The 21,276-nt window shown below is 36.9% G+C and overlaps 1 protein-coding gene and 2 non-coding genes across 3 annotated transcripts in view; all 3 read right to left on the bottom strand.

The window, feature by feature from the left end:
• Nucleotides 1–1,186: 1,186 nt before the first annotated feature.
• Nucleotides 1,187–21,276, bottom strand: part of LOC140143471 (guanine nucleotide-binding protein G(s) subunit alpha-like) — a 79,736-nt gene continuing 59,646 nt past the window's right edge. The window contains exons 4-15 of the mRNA XM_072165305.1: nt 15,534–15,606; nt 11,450–11,504; nt 10,809–10,928; nt 9,970–10,067; nt 9,353–9,407; nt 8,822–8,907; nt 7,882–7,940; nt 7,458–7,578; nt 4,950–5,074; nt 3,533–3,616; nt 2,679–2,743; nt 1,187–1,569 (exon numbers count right to left, since the gene is read on the bottom strand). Coding sequence (XP_072021406.1) covers nt 1,414–1,569; nt 2,679–2,743; nt 3,533–3,616; nt 4,950–5,074; nt 7,458–7,578; nt 7,882–7,940; nt 8,822–8,907; nt 9,353–9,407; nt 9,970–10,067; nt 10,809–10,928; nt 11,450–11,504; nt 15,534–15,606 — 1,097 coding nt within the window. The 3' untranslated portion in view covers nt 1,187–1,413. The remainder of the gene's footprint in view (nt 1,570–2,678; nt 2,744–3,532; nt 3,617–4,949; nt 5,075–7,457; nt 7,579–7,881; nt 7,941–8,821; nt 8,908–9,352; nt 9,408–9,969; nt 10,068–10,808; nt 10,929–11,449; nt 11,505–15,533; nt 15,607–21,276) is intronic.
• Trnas-gcu (transfer RNA serine (anticodon GCU)) lies at nt 5,196–5,277 on the bottom strand. The gene has a single exon. It is a non-coding gene; the product is annotated as a tRNA-Ser (tRNA).
• On the bottom strand, nt 6,392–6,473 carry Trnas-gcu (transfer RNA serine (anticodon GCU)). Its single transcript has one exon. It is a non-coding gene; the product is annotated as a tRNA-Ser (tRNA).

Below are 21,276 nucleotides of genomic sequence, written 5' to 3'. Positions count from 1 at the left end.
TAACAACATCAATCGCTTTGAGAAAGCCAGAAGGTTTCTGGCGAAACTGTCAGCAGAAAAACGTAAGTTTTTCCTTTGGTCTTGGCAAAGAACTTTGATTAGCTGTTTAATCAACAGACCTGATGAACCTCTTCAGTTATGGAATTACAATTGTTGGAAATATATTTCTTTTGAACATTTATTCCTCTATATAGGGGTGTGTATATTTTAACTGGTGTATTGTCGAAAATATCCTGAACATGAGTAAACCCCGGGAGTAAACTTTTTGATTTCTCTGAGCATTGAAAGTTTAACGTACGATTCCGCGATGAATGTCTGCTGATTCGTTGTAAAACAAAGATTTTGTTTTCTGTGTGTCTCTTGGAGAATGTTTGACAATATTCATTATATTGTACTGAACCGATGTTCAAATTGTGTCTATCTAGAGTTTGGCACCTTTGCACAATACCGTAAAACCGCGTCTACAAGCATATAGAGTGCTTCTGATGAAAGCTTAATTATTCCATGCGCCATTATGGAGTTTGAGCAAATAAATTACAGATCCAAGTATATACAAACAAGTATTATTGTAAGACCAATCTATTGTATTGCTATATTCACGCTTGTTTCGTATTAATTAAGCTTTCATAAAACACACTATATATGCTTGTAGACGAGGTTTTACGGTATTATAGATTCACATAATAAATCATTATTTTACACTATGAACTCCAGTTCGTTTCCATCAAATGGAACCTTTGTCGAAACGGAATCATGAATAAATTAGTTGTTGTATCTTTAAATGCAAAAGGCAACCTAAATATGGGCGAAATGTTTCGTCACGAAACACAAAACTGCACAGCTAATAACCGCCTTTATCGATCACTAATCACGACATCCGTACGAAGCTGAAATTGACATCATCATCGGTTTTTCTTATTGTGCTATAGCGAAAAAGAGGTTCTTTGCGATTCCATTACATAATATACACGAATATTTTCTGTAAAACTGACTGAAGGTTTTGGTAACATTAAATATCGGGTTATATTAAGGTCATGAAAAGGAAAAACACTAAACCATTTTGAAAATGTGATTGCAAATATTTTATGCAAACATTTTTGCAAAATATTTTGTCAACACTTGAATAACATTATGTATTATGTTAGAATGGTTTGCAATATGTTTTCAAAAACGTTTGATGCTATTAAAACCTTTTGCGAATGTCTTCAAAACATTTTGGTCATGCTGGGTTGCAAAAACGTTTCATCATTTGAAAAAACATGAAACGATATATTACATGTCTTTCTGCAGTTTCGGAAATGTATTTTGCACAAGGAAACAACACTTTTTGGCAAAATTATATCATGGGTCTGGTTCATGCCCTGTCTAATCATATTATCAGTTTGAAATCTCCAATTTAATCGGATTAGCCTATCAGACAACGCCGGTATTGTTTAAGTGAAGGCGAACTATCATGTCCTTGCAGTCTTCAAAGACTCTCTTGATCTTCTCTGTGTCTATTGCGCATGTGTAGTGAGGGTACATTCTCCTTTTAAAGGCATCGTTAATACCATCCGTCGTGCTAAGTTTCTGTAAAAGAACAAAATATATCGTTCATGAAAGTTCACCTGTGTTGGTATAAATCATGATTTTGATTTAAACTTTTGATCCAAACACAAAGAATAAATTCCTATACCTGATACAGTCACTCACTCGCTGATGAAAGATGGAGTACCATCTGAAAATTCCGAGGTAGGAATTAATTCTTTGTGTTTGGATCAAAAGTTTAAATCAAAATCATTAACAAAATATATCATTTGTGCAAAATATTAGATTATATAAGAAGAAATATCTGCGCAACCGACTTGTTCATGGGCCTGTACCTTAACCATGATAATTACCCAGCAAACACAAAACGTTTTCGACATCATTCGCAAAAGGTTATGAAAGGTTGTCAGAAAACGTTTAAATGTCGGGTTATATAAAGGGTATATTAAGAGTATAAGACGTTTTCATAATCTTAAAAAACATTTTTTGATAACCTACTGCTCAGCAAACAAAAATGCTTTACAGAAAACGTTTAAATGTCGGGTTATAAAAAGGGTATAAAACGTTTTAATAACATTCCAAAAACATTCTTGAAAACTTGATACAAAACATTCTAAACAGTATGTTATTTTGGGGATGAAAAAATATTTTGCGAAAAATGTTTGCCCAAAATATTCTCAATAACGTTTTAAAAACGTTTTCATGACCTTTATATAACCCGACATTTAAATGTTATTAAAAGGTTTTGAAAAAACATTTTAAGAACATTTCTGTGTTTGCTGGGTTCAAATATTTTAATATGTTATTTAAGTATTGACACAATATTTGGCAAAAATGTTTGCAAAAATAGTTTACAATAACATTTTTCGAAAACATTTAAAAATATTGTTGAAGTGTGTTTTCATACAAAACGTTTTAAAACGTTATCATGACCTTTATATAACCCGACATTTTAATGTTATTAAAACGTTTTTACCTAAACCAAAAGCCAAAATATAACTTATTTAAAACGTTTTTAAAACGTTTTTGTGTTTGCTAGGTAACTCTCTCACTCGGGTGTCGACTGCAGACAAGTTTTAAATTTTGTTTTTAAAATTCAAACATTTCAGATATGTAAAAAAAGGTTTTAAATTTACAATCTAAATCATTACCTGGAACATATCTTTAATGAACGATTTCACCTTGTAGAATTCGGAGCTGTTGATGCCATCGAACACTGAAATTAATGAAAATACGAGAACTCTTATTTGTTTATTACTTATTTATAACATGACTCTTTTCCTGCTACATGTATAATTGGATATCTAACCATAACCATAACGTGCCCCCCCCCCCCCCAACAACTGGGGACGGATTTAGCCCTACTAGTATAGGGCCTTTTGACTGTGGTGATCCAAAACCATACTAGGCTATATCCAGAGAACTGCTAAACCCAGTGACTGCTAATTCCTCAGAATTTTTCGGGTGGAGCGGTTAGTGGGTTTTAGCGGTTCTTGGATTAAGTGTGTTTAAACTGGCTAGACGGATTTGCAACAGCCAGCGATTGAAATTTATACACGTACAGGCTCTGTACACGAGACCGATAGTTTTACGTCCCCTCCGAAGGACGACGGGGTTCTTGGTATTTTCCTTTCCATCTGTGATATGACGCATCAATTAAAAAAAAGGTTCTAAATTACTGATTACTGACCAATCTTGTTCCATTTTCTGTTAGCAGATCTAGATAAACAAAGCATTGGCCTGGAGCTTTTTAAGTCTCCAAAACAATGTTTATACTCATACGGTATCCAGGGGTAGTCACCTTGCCTAGCCGTTCTCCTGCTCCTCCATACAGGACTAATCATTGTTGTTTTGTACATATGATTGATTGTTGATTGATTGATTGATTGATTTATTGACAGTTGATTGATTGACTGACTGCGTGGTGGGCGGGGCGGTTGGTTGGTTGGTTGATTGATGAATGATTGATTGATTGATTGATCGATTGATTTGGCATAATACTTACTGGATTCTCTTCTTACGTGTTCAGCTTTCCTTGCTTTCATTGAGAAGCAGCATAAGCAGCCTGGTTCGACATCACCTATTGAATCTGCAATAAAAAATAAATATATAATAATATATGCTATCCGATGTAGATTTTTATTCATTAGGCGGAGGCGCCACATTTAATTATTAGATTGATTTTTCACCAGTATAAGTCGGGTTCCAAAGCTAACGCTAAATAGGGCGCCTCCGCCTAATGCGATGCAAGTCATCTCATTAGCAAGGCATAGAAAACACATCTGTTATACACTGTTCGACCACTGGTAAAGCATCCATTGGGTAAAACATTTTTACCCAACATTGGTTACATTATTTTGGGTTAGTTGGGTAAAAAATACTATAAATTTACCCACCCATTGGGTTTTATTTCTCTGTATGTTTTTCTCGTTTTGCCAGCAAAATTTGGAGTCGCCTTTATAATTGAAACCCGTGCATGAATAACCCTGGGGGTACTCAAGTTTGGTTTTGGTAGGGATGTGCCGCTGAGATTTTGGAAGTGGACCCATAAATATACCAAATTTTCAAGAAATTTGGACCCATTGATATACCAAAAGATATATCGAGGGCTTAACGCCATGAGAACTACCTGCCGATTGCCAAAATGAATATTGTGTCCAATTTTGAACCAATCAAGAAGGATATTAATAAGATCATCTGCAAATGCAAGTCTGACCATAAATAATTTAAAGCCTAAATCATAATTGGCAATTGAAATGAGCATTTCAAGCTATCAACCAATCAGAAATGCTGTTAGATGACCAACACTGCCCTCATCTTCATTTTTGACGAAAATTAGATTTGGGTACATAAATTATTATAACCGACTTTTCTGTAACAACAAAGACTTATGTCCATTTCCAAAGCCACAGGCCAATGAAAACTAGCCTTAGGTCTTTTAGTGCAGTTGGAAGAAGGGACTATCATACACCCTCGGAAATCAGCTTCTAACCGATGTCTGTAGATCAGAAAAAATGCGTAGAAAAGTAGAAAACGATAAGCTATGTTGAAAATTCAAACAATGTCCCTAGGGCCTAATAACAGGCATGACATGGGTCAAATTTCATACATCAGGATCCGAATTTCAAAATTGCTTAGATTTTGTCAAAAACCACGCCAAAGTATTCCTCTGGTCATAACGATTCAGAAAAAGTATAGTTTGACCTATCTGCGACATACCGTTCTTATACCGTTCTAAATCAGATTAGTCATCTTAACAAAAACACACAATATTATTGCGACCAATGCAAAAACCAAGATTCTTTTTCTTCAAAAAATGTAGCTATATATAATATGTACGAATAAATGACACTACATTAAAAGTGCTCAAAAAGTCGCTATATAACGTGAAGTAAATCTCCTTCCTCATTAGTTCAACTCACCACTCGGCGTGTAGTCGTTGTATGCAGGAAAATGTGTTCCGATGCTTGATCTTCCACCGGCTACTTTCTCGGCTAGGATATCTTGCTTATTCAGAAATAGGATGAACGACCGGTCCTTGAGAAACCTTAAGCAACAACATCAAAAATAATAATATTATTACAAATGAAAAGAAAAATGTAACTTACAAAAAAAAAAAAAATCACGAAATTAGTCAAGATGGATCAGAGTGTTTCAGAACAAAAATGCGACGAGGATGGGATTCGAACCCACGCGTGCAGAGCACAATGGATTAGCAGTCCATCGCCTTAACCACTCGGCCACCTCGTCGCAAAAATTGTGATAATGATAACTATTATAACTCATGAAATGACGACGACGACGACGATAAGGGGAAAAAATTGTATGCTTGCCCTCCACCGACCGATTTTTTTTTTTTTTTTTTTTAGTTTTTAGTTTATAATTTTAATGGGTTTTTATTACATTTGTGACGTGTCATGTCAAAAGGAGACACTTTTGGGCAGGTTATCAATTTCGAGGTTTTTATATATCTTAAATGTAGAGATATTTTGCTCCACAGCACCATTTTCCCCAATGAAATCGGACATTCCTAAGCGAAGATATTGAGTTCGTAAGTTATGGTATTATAAAATTGGAAATTGAGATATCGGCCTTTAAAAATATTATTGAAAATGTTGAGAGTAGGAATTACCTTGAAAAATGCCTCCAAAAATACAAGATGCCAGTTATATTCCAGTCTGAAACTATCAGACAATATTTATAACATTAAGAACATCACAAATTCGCAACAAACCCAAATTATGAAAAAATCACACCAGGGCAGGTTTTCGGCTATTTCTCCATTCATGATCCTGCCCAAAAGTGTCTCCTTTTGACATGACACGTCACATTTTTGTGTCAGTCTAAATTTCATTTCATAGCTAAATTTGGCCAACAACATTTTTTTCTTAAGAAGAAAATCATTACTGTAAACTCATTTATAGCTGTCCATTCCTGCATCAATGTTTCCAATAAACTTGACGTCTTATCATGCCTGTATATGCATGTGTTCTAATTGAATCAATTTCTATGGTGCATCTTGCGTATTGAAGGTGGGAAGGGAAGTATTGATGTATTTTTCCACATGACCAATGTTCATTGCCTAAAAAGATTTTAAAAAATAGAAATATTTTTCCGACCCTCCCCCCCCCCCCACCCACCCCAAGAATCCTTCTAGAGGGCAAACAAACAAAACTTTTTGGCCTAATAATTATTTGATTATGATGAAATTTTTAAACAGACAGAAAAAAACGAGAAAAACGAGAAATGATAATTAAAAACAAACAAAACTGAATAATAATGATATGATCACGGTAAAAATATAATTATGGCACACTACATACATTGTTGTCAGGTTGAATAAATTTAGGAAGTAAAAAAAATGCGACGAGGATGGGATTCGAACCCACGCGTGCAGAGCACAATGGATTAGCAGTCCATCGCCTTAACCACTCGGCCACCTCGTCAGTTGTTGTTCAGCTTAACGCCATCATTTATTATTGCACTAATTCATAGCGACATATCAACTTTACTTTCCTTCCCGACATGCAATTGTCTTATCGTGTGATAGTTATCGCAAAAGTGATGCATGATGGGAGGATAGAATAAACAACTGTCTTTAGAAAACCGAGATAAGAAATTTATATTTGCTGGTAAGCCTATGCCTAGTTTCATCATTTTATTCAATACATGATTCAAGTAGGCCTACTATTTATATAGGCCTACATATATATACCTGCATGGAGAGAGTAAATGACAACAGCTGCATCGATTCTATATTCCAGATGCTACAGCCTGAGTAAATTGATATTATACCCCTAATTTGAGCAAATTATTTGCTCATCTATAGTATTATTAATTTGTACTCAATCCAGTTTGAATCAAAATATAATACTCCTCGAAGAGTAAATTAATTCTACTCAACCTCAGTTGAGTATCGTTTTACTCTTATTTTGAGTCAAAAGGGGAATACTCGACCCTGGAGTAATTATTGAGTAAACTTTATTCCGTGAAAGCCGAGTAAAAGTCTTAACCCAATTCTGAGTAAATTTCTAATCAACAAGATGAGTAAACAATTAATCAACCTTGATGGAGTACAATTTACTCAAAATTGAGTATTCTCCTTTTTACTGTCAAAAAGAGTAAAATTTTGCTCATACTTGGGCATTTTTTGCAGTGTATGCACGTTATATATAACAAATTTCGCAACGCACAACGCGCGAGAAATAAAGATATACAATGGCTATGTACAAAAATGTAGGCTGACATTGATTTTCGGCTCAAAATCCCACGAACATGCTATTTCAGCGGTTTTTCTTCAAGATATGAAAATTTTCCCTCTCACACGATTCCTCACTAATTTTCTGTCGTGAGGGCAGGCAACGCACGCGCATATATTATAAAGACACATACACACACAAAAAACCCACCAAGACATCAACTTTGCTTACCTATTTGCCCATAGATGTTCATACAATTGCAGAGACTCCTCGAGTCTGTTTATACTTTGGTCCTCTCTGAGGAATGTATCGTAGCCACTACATGCTGTTACAAAGATGACTGCTGTACAATCTGCAGCAGAAAGATTGACATTAACATTACTTTCATGAAGTTTTCCGCAGGGTTCTGTTTTAGGTCCCTTGCCTTAATACCATGTTACACTAGTGTATAACACATACGCGCAACGTAAACCGTTGAATATGGCTTGTGCAACGCAAAGGCCCTTAATAATTCCACATGTCGTCATAATAGGGCTGTCTTACATAGTACGATGACGTCATGACAGCAAAACAATAAGACAGCATTAGGCATATAGTCTATAAATATATTTAGCTCACTACTTTCAACAAAATTGTGATTACTAATAGGCCATACCTGAAAAACATTGCACCCATTTTTTCCTCTCGTCTCTCTGTCCGCCTACATCGAGTAAACTGAAACAAATAATGTGTATAGCGATTATATTATGTATGCATAGGCTAAAACGTTTTCATCCTCATCCTTCTCCACCTGTTATTTAGTTTCTTTCTCCATTTTCTTCCTCGTCGGCTTCTTTTTCTCCTTCCTTCCTATTCTTCATCATATTCTTCAGCTTGCTCCATCACCATGTTTTTGTCCTTCTTCAGTTCCTCTTCTTCCAGGCTTCCCATCTCACTTATCGCAATATTGTATTTCCTTCCACTGGTTAAGCATTTAAGGGAATTCAAGGGAGAGATTTGTCGCACTGCATTGCACTCGCAATACATAGCTCTGACTATTTGTAGGCTTATGATTATTTACCCATATACTCAATACTGTAATTTTTTATCCTGTTAGTAACTCCTAAATGAATTTTTACTCGTGTCGAAATAACATATCTAGAAACATGCTGCATTTTTGTCCTCAAAAACAACAATAACAAAAAACCCGAAAACTTTGCGTCCTCTTCTTCTCCAGGAAAATAAAAATGATATTCAGACGTTAGGTTAGATATACCACTAACTAATTAGTGCTTGGGAAAAGAGAGAGGGACTATTTTCTTGCATGGCATCTGAAAAATGTGCTTAAAATCATTGAAAAATACTAAGCTGTAATGTGCAAAATTTGTGCACAATAGTAGCATGCAGAAATGACGTGTTTTCTACCATTATTTTACAGTTCTCATGAAAAATCCATTTTCCACCCAACCTATCACTGCCTATGGGCTCCAATCGGTTTACAAAAAGGATGGCGCACTGTAAAATCATGGTCTTACACTTCGGTTCTTTAAAACAAACAAAAAAGTCTCAAATCATCAATTATCTATTTTTCCATTACACATGTTATCTATACTCACTGGAAATTAACACTGGATCGTTGCATATGAATTTCAAACTTGGTTTCTAACACACCTCTTGTCATTACTCGAGACCTCAAGATATCCTGCAATGAAACAAGCATTAATTAATTAATATGTTAATTAATGTAACCATAATTATATATTTTTAGTTGCACTTTTATGACTTTCCACAGAATTTTTGGTTTTAAAACTGGGAAATAATTGATTTTGTTAAACCGGACTGTATGCTGGCAACTAAGCTGCAAGCAATATTGCAGTTTTTTCCAACATTATTTTTCAGACGTGTACATTTTCGGTAAAATCGGTAAAATAATCATTTTTGATGGCATATTCAGATTGAAATTCCTGTAAAACATCCGCGAAACACGGCAAAGTTGCTCGCAAATTTGTTGTTAAATTGTTAACAGTGCGTGCAAATTAAAATCGTGATTAAGAAGGTGAACATCGTGAAATTCACAACAACAAAAAATGTTTAAAGTTGATCACTGAAAAGCAATTACTTTGAAATTGGATTGTAAGTGTCCTTACCTGGTTAGGTGGCTTGTAATCGCTTTCCCTGATCTCGTCAATTCTATCTAAAAAACTAGAAGAAGACAAGATAAATACGGCGTTAATTATTTCAGTTTCGTCGGATCGTATTACATAATTTAATCATGTATGACAAGATAGGTAACAACAACAACAACAAAATGCAATTGGAACTCAGCGAATATTATAAAGATCAAGAGCGTCGATGGACAGACCCGGTGGAGTGGTAATTCTTGTGACGGGGATGTGCCCCGCACAGCGACGACGCCTGGTAAATAATTACATATTGTACAGACAGGGAAACTAAATCAATACCCAGGATCAATACACGTGTATCTGATATGCACGAATTGATATTCAGACGATTTCTACCATGAAGATATCAGGGCGATGACACTGTGCCACGACTTTCGGATGCTGAATTGTTGCAGTTTTTGCTTCCCATACCAATTTGCAACAAACAGCGCCCACATTCGCCCTAATTGAGCGCTTTTAAGGGAACTTATGCTAAAATGCACCCAATTGGGCAAATTGGTCTCCCATAAAAACACACCCACCACCATGTCTATTTGTCAAATTGTAGTAAAAATAGTTTAATGGATTAAATAAACACTTACTAAGCTGCACTGTCGATGAGTTGATATTCATGCGCCCTGGCGTAACATTCTTGTACGCCTTCGTCCTCCCATAAGTCCCTCGCACGATCATAGAATTTCTGTGTAGAATACAAAATCATAAATTCAATTAATTGATAGTCAATCAGTTAATCAATCTGATCTCAATCAATTAATCAATCTGACAAATATCATGGAACACACATGCAATCAATCTAGCAATCAATCAATCAGTCAATCAATCTATCAATCAATTAGTTAATTAATATATCTATCAATCAATCAATCTATCTATCTATCTATCAAAAGCAATCAAGCATGCACAGTAAATGCAGTCAATCAATCAACCAAACAGTTAATCAATTAATTGAGCGAGCGAGTAAGCCAACAGTTAATCAGGCAATTAAGTAAGCATGCAGTCAATCAATCAAACAATCAATCAGAAGTAAGAGTACACCGTACACACGTTCGTGATTGAGACATTCAGGTGAAGTGTTCAAAACGTACTTTCGAAGACTTTCCAGATCCATGGATCCAAAACTATCAAAAAGCAAATATTTGCAAAATATTTAGGTTTAGGCCTAAATATAGAAGCAGATATCTTGAAGAGTACCAAATTCGATTTTTTTTCTCGCTTATATTAGACATTTTTGAAACCGTTTTACAGACTGTCTCAAAAACAAAAAGGTCAAACTACTAAGATTTTCATTTTGTAAAATCGCTGATTCCTCTCTTACCATGCTTACCATGTCTCTGATTGGCTCAATACATGATAATAGCCCTCTTTTTAACCAATCATAATAGTTCTTAGAGACCGATAGCTATAAATTGTAGAGACTTACATCTGAATAAGTGAAGTCGCTTTCACTGGCCTCGTCTAACATGTAGTCTAATGCATATTTTAAATCTTCATTAGCCAATTCAACAGGAGGGTGTAATGTTTGCATCTGTCCAGTTATTGTCTAAAAAAAGAAATGGTAATAAAAACATCTCAACATTAACGTGGTCCTGACATTACATCTCGTAGAGGGGAATTTTACAGGCGGTCCTGAATGAGTCTTACAACCGTGGATGTCCATTGTTCCTTTTTGTTCACCTTTTGCCGTGAAGTAAATTGTATAACCGTTTCTACGGGCGATCGCCCTCAAGTGGCGGCATTTCACAGACGAACATTATAAAAACTCGACTCCACAAGATGCTGTCATAGCTCAGTAGTAAAGCATGGAGACTAGTAATGACAAGGTCGTTGGTTCGAGTCCTCCTATCAGCAAAGTTCATTTGTGTGATTTTAATGCTATACGCTACGATTTGTTCAAATTTCGCTCGCTTATTAATTAATTTATTAATTTATTTATTTATTTATTTATTTATTTATTTATTTATTTATTTATTTATTTATTTATTTATTTATTTATTTATTTATCTATTTATTTATTTATTTATTTATTTATTTATTTATTTATTTATTTTTAATCATACTTACCAGTATTGCATCGCGTAAATTGCTTCTGATTATTGGCACGAATTTAAGTCTTTCACTATCAACAAAACAAGAAAAAGGTTAATGATTATTAATCAAAATAATTGTCCGTGTAACCATGGTAGCAGTATTTTAATAAAGGTCACGAACTTGTTTAAGGGCACTGTGCGCTCTCAGAAAAGCATTAATTAAAATTACTGTAACTTTTTAATTATTAAGGGTTACACCAAATGCGGAAGGATTTAGTGTAGTGCACCCATATTTTTGCTTGGTCATTTAAAAACCTTTTCAATATCTCGTAAATGAAAAAAGGCTTATAGGTTACCAGGTCTAGGTTTAGTGATCTGAAAAATATACCAGACTGATATGGAATCGTCAGCAAGTAGACAAATATTCATTGTAAAAAGCAGGCTTGCTCAAAATAGAGTATGGCAGGTTTCAACAATAGAAACTTTTGTCTGGTAGATAATTTTGGTAACAGTAAATTTAGTACGGTACATTTTTTTATAATTTCAAAAATTCAAAGACCTATAACAGGTTTTATAAGGTAAATAGTTCTAATTTTGAATTCCAAATCGAATCTCATTTTGCTATATTTGCTTTACTGTCAACACTTGCAACATTGGTTGATTTTTTTTAATTATCGAAAGGTGGGATGGTCTTATGGCCATGGTGATAGGCCTATATACCTGTTCGGCCTACACCCTAATTTTGTATTCTAAATTGGGCCATTTTTGACAAGAAATCTTATCAAATTTTGAAGAGAAATCTAAATAGATGCCCTTGTCAAATTTGATAAGTTTCTATTCAAAAATGAGCTGATCGTTTTAAGAGTGTATGCACGATGTTTTAATACAGTGATGAAGTCCAATAAAATAAATAAAAAAATACACAAAATATAGGAATGTAATTATACTTGTTCATTTTGGTCAAAATTGGAAAAAGACCTGAAACTATTGATCTGAAAGTTGTACAGAAAGAGAGGTATTGTCAGCTATATGTTGTTAATTTAATTTAACTATAAAATTCCTAGAATTGGTCGACTGAAATTTATTATTTTAATATAATTATTGTGTATTGGGAAATGTAAGTTTTGAAAGTTTCGAGCATCTCAAAATTATTTTCACAATAGGCCTACATTTAAATCGGGGCGGGGGGGGGATGCATGCCTGAAGCTGAAAATATTGCCGTGATAAATAAGTAGATAAACACGATAAAGATGAATCCAATGGACGAGGAAACACAAGCAAACAAAAACAAAAAACACTAAGGATCAATAAATGATACAAGAGGGTATTTGCTGTGTGGAACCAGACATACATTTAGTGTAGGGCCTACAAACAACTGAAAAGATATCGAGGTATACCAACTTGATTTTCAGGGTGTATTTCGGTGAGGAACGGGCTCCTTGCCCCTTTTCATGTGGCTTCTTTCATTTTTTGTCAGGGGAAACTTTTCTCTTTCATTTTTGTCAGGGGCACCTCACCCTCACCCTCACCACCCCACCCCCGCCAACCCCACCCCACCCACCCCCAACTGGCTACGCTACTGACCCGCATCTCCTCATTTATTGCAGAATGTCGCGGTACTTTAAAATACATGTTTCAGCCAGACTTGTAGTATTGGGACCCGTCATGAGTACGGGTACGGGTACGGGTCCGAGCCATGCGTACGGGTACGGGTGCGGGTCCCAGACCATGGGTACGGGTACGGGTACGGGTCCCAGGCCATGGGTACGGGTACGGGTACGGGTCCGAAGCCATGAGTACGGGTAGGGGCACGGGTCCGCACCCAAAATAGGGTGCGGGCACGGGTACGGGTACGGAGCCATGAGTACGGGTACGGGTACGGAAATTGGGACTCGAGTACGGGTACGGGTACAGGTCCCAGTATGGGTACGGGTACGGGCCATGGGTACGGGTACAGATATTGGGACTAGAAACATTGTATGAGTCCCATTATGGGTACATGGGTATAAACAAAGCTATTGTTATTGATTGTTGACATTAATTTATTGGCTATTATACCTTGCTGTAAATACACTCTTTGATGTCATTTATACCACAACAAAATGAATTAAACTACATTTCGCACCAACAGAATTAGAGAAATTAATTTTGTCATAAAGCATATACAACATCTTAATTTGTTGTGTGTGCCATGAGTTGCTGAGACATTTCTATTTGCTAAGAAGTACTTCCATTTACAGAAAATTATAGAACTGGTTTTGTGTAATTAAACAAGTACAAAAAGAAATTGGTGATGGTCTTAGTGAATCTAGCTTAAATATTTTGGGATGCAAAAATCATGCAAACTATGTCTGTGTATTGACACACAGACTGTACAATACTAATTTCAACATACATTTAGCAGTGATATAGCATTCAAGTTATTATTCACCTCAAATCATCAACTGGATTTCAAATTTGATCCAAAATTTGTAGACTTAATTGTCAATATCAAATTTAGTGAAGCCTTTCATGCACATCCACACATCCCAGCACACATCCACCAGATTATCCATTAGCTTAATATAATTATTATCATTAATTATGCACATCTGGATTATTATTAATATTTTGCCTATAAGCTCCAATAAATCATAAATTTCTGTAAACATGGTATGGCAAAGGAACTATGTATCATTTGACTCAAATACACACACTGCCCAAGTACATGTGGTGGGAAAATGTAGTTTTATGTGTGCACTTGTGCTAGGGAGTGTATTTGGATGGGGAATATTAAAATGATGAATAAAATAATGCTATAATAATGATATCAAAACATGATAACTTGAAATTCACCACAAACAACAATTTCTTGAAATGTTTTACTTCCAGTTTGCTAAGTTTTTCTGTATCAGTCAGAGTGTGAATGATACATGTAGTATACATGTATGAGTGGCATACAGTGTGCATATAGGCTGGCATGGCTGGAGGCTGTCACATTCTGGGTATCTACTGTGTGTAGCATGTAGCCAGGACTAGATTTACCTTTTTCAGGGCCCTGGGCCAGGCTACAATTTAGGGCACTTGCTATCTGGATCCATGCATGTGCATTTACTCCCCACCCAACCCCATCCATGTAACCTATTATTTTGATTATGTCTATGATCAGAGGACTCAGTGCATGAGTGGAGTTAACAGGCTTGTGAGAAGTGAGAGTAGATCTACTCTCACTTTCTTACATGCATGTAGGCAGGCACTGTATGGTATGGTACCCGTACCCATGGTACCCGTGTCCACAGGTACAGGTACAGGTCCCAGGCCATGAGTACAGGTACAGGTCCGGGTCCCAGGCCATGAGTACAGGTACAGGTACAGGTCCCAGGGCATGAGTACAGGTACAGGTACGGGTCCCAGGCCATGAGTACGGGTACGGGTACGGGTCCAAGTCCATGAGTACGGGTACGGGTCCGAAGCCAAGATAGGGCATGAGTACGGGTACGGGTACAGGTCCGGAGCCATGGGTACGGGTACGGGTACGGGTACGGAAATTGGGACCCGAGTACGGGTACGGGTACGAGTACGGGTACGGGTACTACAAGTCTGGTTTCAGCCACGGAAGTCCTTCACGCTTCCGTATTCGGATATATTAATAGCTTCGATTGGCCCATAAAATTGGTTCAGGTTGAGGCACATTATATAGTCCTAGGCCTACTACACTTTTTATACCTTGACACACCATACTTTTTGTCATGCTATAGGGTGAGTAAAAAAGTGCAATATAGGACAAAGAATCGATATTTACATTAGAACAGTTAGAACGGGTTTTTTTTAAATGCTACACTCAATGGTCACCTTGTGACTTTAAGATTTAAAATTCAAATCTATAAGACTAATTTTAAATCTAAAATTGATTGGTCTCTAATTACAACCTTAAGGATTTATTTCTAAATCCTTGTAATTTAGAGTGTACCCCAATTTCCCGGAACTAATTTGTAGAAAAATTACTATCGTACAGTGTAATTTTATTTTCACAATGTTAGTCAATGTACAAAACGTGTTAGAAATTGAAAGTGTTTTAATTCCTAGAACTTGACATTTTGCAATGTAGTCTTAATTTTGCTTCGATAACTTTGACATACCTGTCTGTGTATCCGCCTTTGTGTAGGATTTTCATCTGTTTGACAATGGTACTTTTTCCAGATTCGCCGGCACCTGGATTAAATATAGTAGAAAAAATACCATTATACTACATAAAAATGACACTAATTATGAAACAATTATACATAATAATTATGTTGGTAAATGCCGGGGAACATCATAAAGTTTTGGTGGGTATGCTCCTCCGGAATTTTCAGGTCTTTGGGAGCTGACGTGGTGGTGGTGGTGGTGGTGGTTGTGATGGTGGTGGTTGTGGTGGTGGTGGTTGTGGTGTTGGTGGTGGTTGTGGTGGTGGTGGTTGTGGTGGTGGTGGTGGTTTACAACAAGCAGTACGAAATCAATCCTATGTAAATTAGTCAACGGTATACTGTTCCCAAAACTTTTTTTATCTAACCTATAAAACCCTGTACTGATTTGATTGAGGCAAATGTCCCAGCAAACACAAAACGTTTTTGACATTATTCGCTAAAGATTAGAAAACGTTTTTACCCCCCCCCCCAACCAAAACCCAAAATATAATCCATTTAATGCGTTTTAAAAACGTTTTGCATTTCACTTCACTTCACTTAAAGCTTTCCTCCCATGACACAGGTAGGTCCTGGAGATAGCTGCCTAGCCACTATGCTTCGCCACTCAGCTCTGTTGTTTGCCATCCGACCGGCTTCTACTACGGATTGGATTCCCACTGCACTGCAGTTTGCTTTGATGTTGTCCATCCAGCGCATTGGGGTCTTCCTTTAGGTCGTTTCCTGGGATTCTTCCTTCTAATACGATTTTTGGATATCTGGATGGAGGCATTCTTTTCACATGGCCATAGTAGGACAGCTGTTTTGCACGGATCTTGTTCATTACAGTGCACTGGTAATCAAGAGTGTCTCTGATTGAGGTGTTCCTAATCCTGTCCCTTCTAGTAACACCCAGGATTTTTCTGAGACAAGCCATTTCAAATACCAGAAGTCGCTGCTCATCACGTTTTTTGATTGTCCAGGCTTCAGAGGCATAGGTTGCTATAGAAAGCACCAGTACTTTGTACAATTCCAATTTTGTTATGGTGGATATTTCTTTGGATTTCCAGATGGGGTTGAGTTTTTGCATGATGCCCATGGCCAAGCCAATTCTCCTTTTGATGTCCTTCTCGCTGCTTGCCTTTTCAGTGATCACTCCACCTAGATAGATGAATGATTCCACCTGCTCAAGGATGGAATTTCCAATGGATATGGTGGCTTTTGCTGTTTCTCTACCAATCACCTGGACTTCGGTTTTAGCGATGTTTATGGTCAGACCAAACTTCATGCTTTCATTGTGTACTTTGTCGACTAGAGTTTGGAGGTTAATTTCAGAGTCGGCCAGTAAAACAATATCATCGGCAAATCTCAGGTTGTTGATGAGCTGTCCTTGAATTGTAATTCCAATGCTGACATCTTCAATAGCTAGGCGTAGGACCAGTTCCAGCAAGATGTTAAACAGCTGGGGAGAGAATACATCCCTGTCTGACTCCTGTTTGAGTGGTGAACCAGTTTGTCAGCTCTTCATTCACTCTTACTGCACTTTTAGAGGTGTTATATAAGGCTTGGAGAAGTCTAACCATTTTTCTAGAGTAGCCTAGGTGGTCCATAGCCTTCCAAAGACCTTCTTGCCAAACAGTATCAAAAGCTTTTTGATAGTCGATGTAGCAGCAGTATAGTGGTTTCCCTATCTCCGTGCATTTTTCAGCCAGTTGTCGTAGGGAAAACAATTGGTCCACTGTACTCCTGCCTGCTCTAAATCCTGCCTGAGATTCTGAGAGGATCTCTTCAGTTTTCTTCTGGATTCTAGATTGGATGATCGAGCAAAATACTTTCCCTGCCAAGCTCAGGAGGCTGATACCTCTGTAATTTCCACAGTCCATTTTATCCTTTTTCTTAAATATGGGGACAATGATTGCCTTCCCCCAGTCCTCAGGAATTACTTCAGACTCCCATATCTTGTTACAGAGTTTTAGAAGAGCATTACATCCAGCTTCTCCTGCTGCCTTGATTTCTTCTGCTGATATACCATCTTCTCCTGCTGCTTTATTTCCCTTGAGGCGTTTGATGGCCAGTTCCACTTCAGATTTGAGAATGTGGGGCTCTATGTCTTCTGTTGAAGTACTTGGTAGAGACTGTAAGATACTTGTATCGGATGGGATGGGTTGATTATACAGCTCTTCATAGTTTTCTTTCCATCTGTCCTTTATTTTCTTGTCATCGGTGAGCACCTCGCCACCTTTGTCCTTTACACCTCTCATACGAGTAGATTTTGATCCAGTGATGGTCTTGATGGTAGTGTAAACCTCTTTGGTTTTCTTTGCATCATTTGCATGCTCCACATCTTTGCACAGATTTTGAAGCCATACTTCTTTGCACTCTTTACACTTCCGTTTTATTTCTCTGTTGAGAAAGTTGTACCTTAGCTTTTTGAGTTGTCTTTGAGTCTTTCCTGCTTCACCTTACTTCTTTCTTCCGTCAGCTTAAGAACTTCGGCAGTTAACCAAGGTTTTTGTCTCTGAGGTTTCTTTGCTCCTAGGACCTTGTCAGCTGTTTCATTAAAGCCTGACTTAATATTCTGCCATAGCTCTTCCGTCTCTATGTCTGTGTCGGGTAGTTCAATTAGTGGGTTAAATTTTCCGCCAATTGTTACTTGGTAGTCGCTGTAAGTCTGCTGTAGGTACAGTTTGCTTACATCAAATTTCTTGATCTTGCATTGTTTCCCTCTGGATCTAAGTTTCAGTTTAATGTTGGCTAAAACAAGTTGGTGGTCAGATCCGATGTCTGCGCTGGGAAAGCTGCGCGAGGAAGTCACGCTCGTTTTCCATTTTTGTCGTATTAGGATAAAATCGATCTTGTTCCTTGTGGAACCATCTGGGGATTCCCAGGTCCACTGGCGACTTGGTTTGGATTCTTTGAAGAGAGTGTTTGTGATACACAGGCTATTCGATGAACAAAAGCTTAGCAGCTTTCACCTCTGTCGTTTGCTTCTCCAATACCAAACTTCCCAATAACGCCATTCCATGGTTCCCAGTCGATACCAACTTTCGCGTTGAAATCACCCATGATGATAAGGATGTCTTGGGAAGGTGTTTTATTTATTTCCAATTGCAGTTGGTCATAAAAGTCTTCAATATCTTCGTCTGGGTATGACGTTGTAGGTGCATACACCTGCATAATGGTAGCTGTTCCTATTTGAGTGCGAAGCCTTGCTGTAATTAGCCTTTCTGAAATAGGATTGTAGCCGAGGAGTGATCTCTGGGCATTCTTGTTGAGAATTAAGGCAACCCCTGCTCTGTGAGTAGATCCACTACCGGCACTCAATATTTGGTAACCATCTTGTGTGAAATCTCCTGATTCTATCCAATGGGTTTCTGATATACCCATTATCTCCCACTTGTAGTTCTCCAATTGGTGAATAAGTAATTCTAAGTTGCCAGGCTGGTGAAGGGTCCTGACATTCCATGTCCCGATACCAATCTTTTTCTTGGCATGTAAAAGTGCCCTTCTATCATCAGGGTTATTAGCAGCATCCCGTCTAATTGGGTTTCGGCGTGGTGTTCGCCCTGCTGTAGGAGGACCATCACTCTTTCCGATTGGCTTTAGGGGTGGTGCATCATCATGCACTGGATGGTGATCCAGGCCCTGAGTTAGTCGGTGCGAATGTAAATCCGGGGCTTTAACCCGGGTGCTGTTTGTTGAACTCATCATAGTGGTTAAGTTTCAGTGGTCTAAACCAAGGTAGGACGAAGGACCAGTTCTCTCCCTACAGGTCACTAACTGGTGACTTTGTTAGATTTATTTCTCCTCCTAACTGTAGACAAACCTGGAGATAAGGCTCGATGCATTTGCTGAGGTATAATTACCAAAACTCCTAAAACAAAAATAATGAAAACAAAAATCTACATTTTGCATTTTGGTTTTCCGATCAACTACTGTAAACAAACTTGATTTTAGCCTAACATTAAATTGTTGTTGAAATTACACTAAAAATTCAATTAATTATTACACAATCAAAAATATAACCTATTTGAAGCGTTTTAAAAAATGTTTTGCGTGTGCTGGGGTATGATTACCATAATTTTTTTTAAATTAAAATAATAAAAACAAAAATCTGCATTTTGGTTTCCGATTAACTACTGAAACAAACTTGATTCATAAGCCTAATATTAAACTGGTGTTGAAATTACATTAAAAATTAAATTAATTATTACACAATTAAAAATATAACCTATTTGAAGCGTTTGCTATTAATTACCAATAAATTCTAAAACAAAAATAACAAAAACAAAAATCCGCATTTCGCATTTTTGTTTCCGATCAACTACTGGAAACAAACTTGATTCATTAGCCTATAATATTAAACTGGTGTTGAAATTACATTGAAAATAATTAATTATTACACAATCAGATGAACGCTTTTTAAAATCCCATGTATTTTACACAAAGTCAGGCGGCGAGTGGCATGATAGAGCCGGCAACTTGTGAAACCGCTTGGCCGTATGGCATTTTCCATATACTCGGTTAGTTTTGTGGGGTTCATTATCGAACCCCAACGGTTTTGGCTTGTATTTATATTATTTATTAACATAGGCCTATTTGTTTGTGACATTTCAAGCGTTTTAAAATTTCAAAATAATCCCATTCAATTACACGGTTGACGATGGAAATTTACTGAATTTAGAGAATGCACGGCGCATACCACCTGCACAAAGTGCAACATTCTTCAGTGCAAAATTATGGCAAGTTATTAATATCATAATTGATCAATATACCACTTCTTTCTCTTCATCATGTAATTTATTTCTGTCTCCTATAAATTTTTTAGTGCATATTTAATTTCTGTCCAAGAAAACAGGTGGTACCATTAATGCATTTTCACATCTTTAAGGGATCGGATCGCAACGTTTGCACAGTATATTGTGTCGGACATGAGAGCACATCAAATTGCATTCTGAATCAGTGGCGGCGCTACAGGGGGAGGGGGCAAGAGGGGGCAGCCCCCCATATTTTTCTTGCCCCCCCCCCTCCCTGAAATGCACTTCCCTCCCTCATGCCTCCCTCCCCACCCCCGAAAAGCAAAATATCGTCAAATTTGACCTGCAGTGTAATACACATAATCATGCATAACTCGCAAACGCAAAATCGGAATCGACTGACATTTTGGGAATAACCTTTTTTATCGTGGATACCGACTGAAAAATGTCATAAAAAGAGGATCCTAGGATCGCGAAATCCTACTTTAAATATCAAAATATCAAAATATAAATTTTAATAATTTGCCATAAAATTTGTATATCGCGAATTTCAAAAACTCTAATTCAGAATGACATTCCTCGTATTCAGAATTTGATGTGTCTGATGTGCTCTCAGGTCCGACAAAGATACTGTTCCGTTCACCAGTATTTCTAAAAGGCTGCTAGAATAAGAAAAGAACAATTTTAATGTTATTTTCTTGCACATGCTGAGGAAGCCTGATTACCTTTTTAAAATAGCCGAGTGGGAGGGTTTTCAATGAAATTTTGTGTAAAACTGAAGTATCATTAGTATAAAAAATATTTGAATATTAACTGTACATCATATATTACGATTCGTGATACCCAATGGTGCTAAAGTTTATGAAAGCAGCAGAGAATTTTATTTCAATTTTATATACGCCAAAATATTTTCTGAATTTAGTGGAAATTAACACTGAATTGATGGTGAAAATTTTATGTAA

This window comes from Amphiura filiformis, unplaced genomic scaffold (genome assembly GCF_039555335.1).
Source record: "Amphiura filiformis unplaced genomic scaffold, Afil_fr2py scaffold_22, whole genome shotgun sequence".
Taxonomy (NCBI): Eukaryota; Metazoa; Echinodermata; class Ophiuroidea; order Amphilepidida; family Amphiuridae; genus Amphiura; species Amphiura filiformis.
Note: the sequence above shows the minus strand (reverse complement) of the source record. Positions and strands in the feature narration are given on the sequence as shown.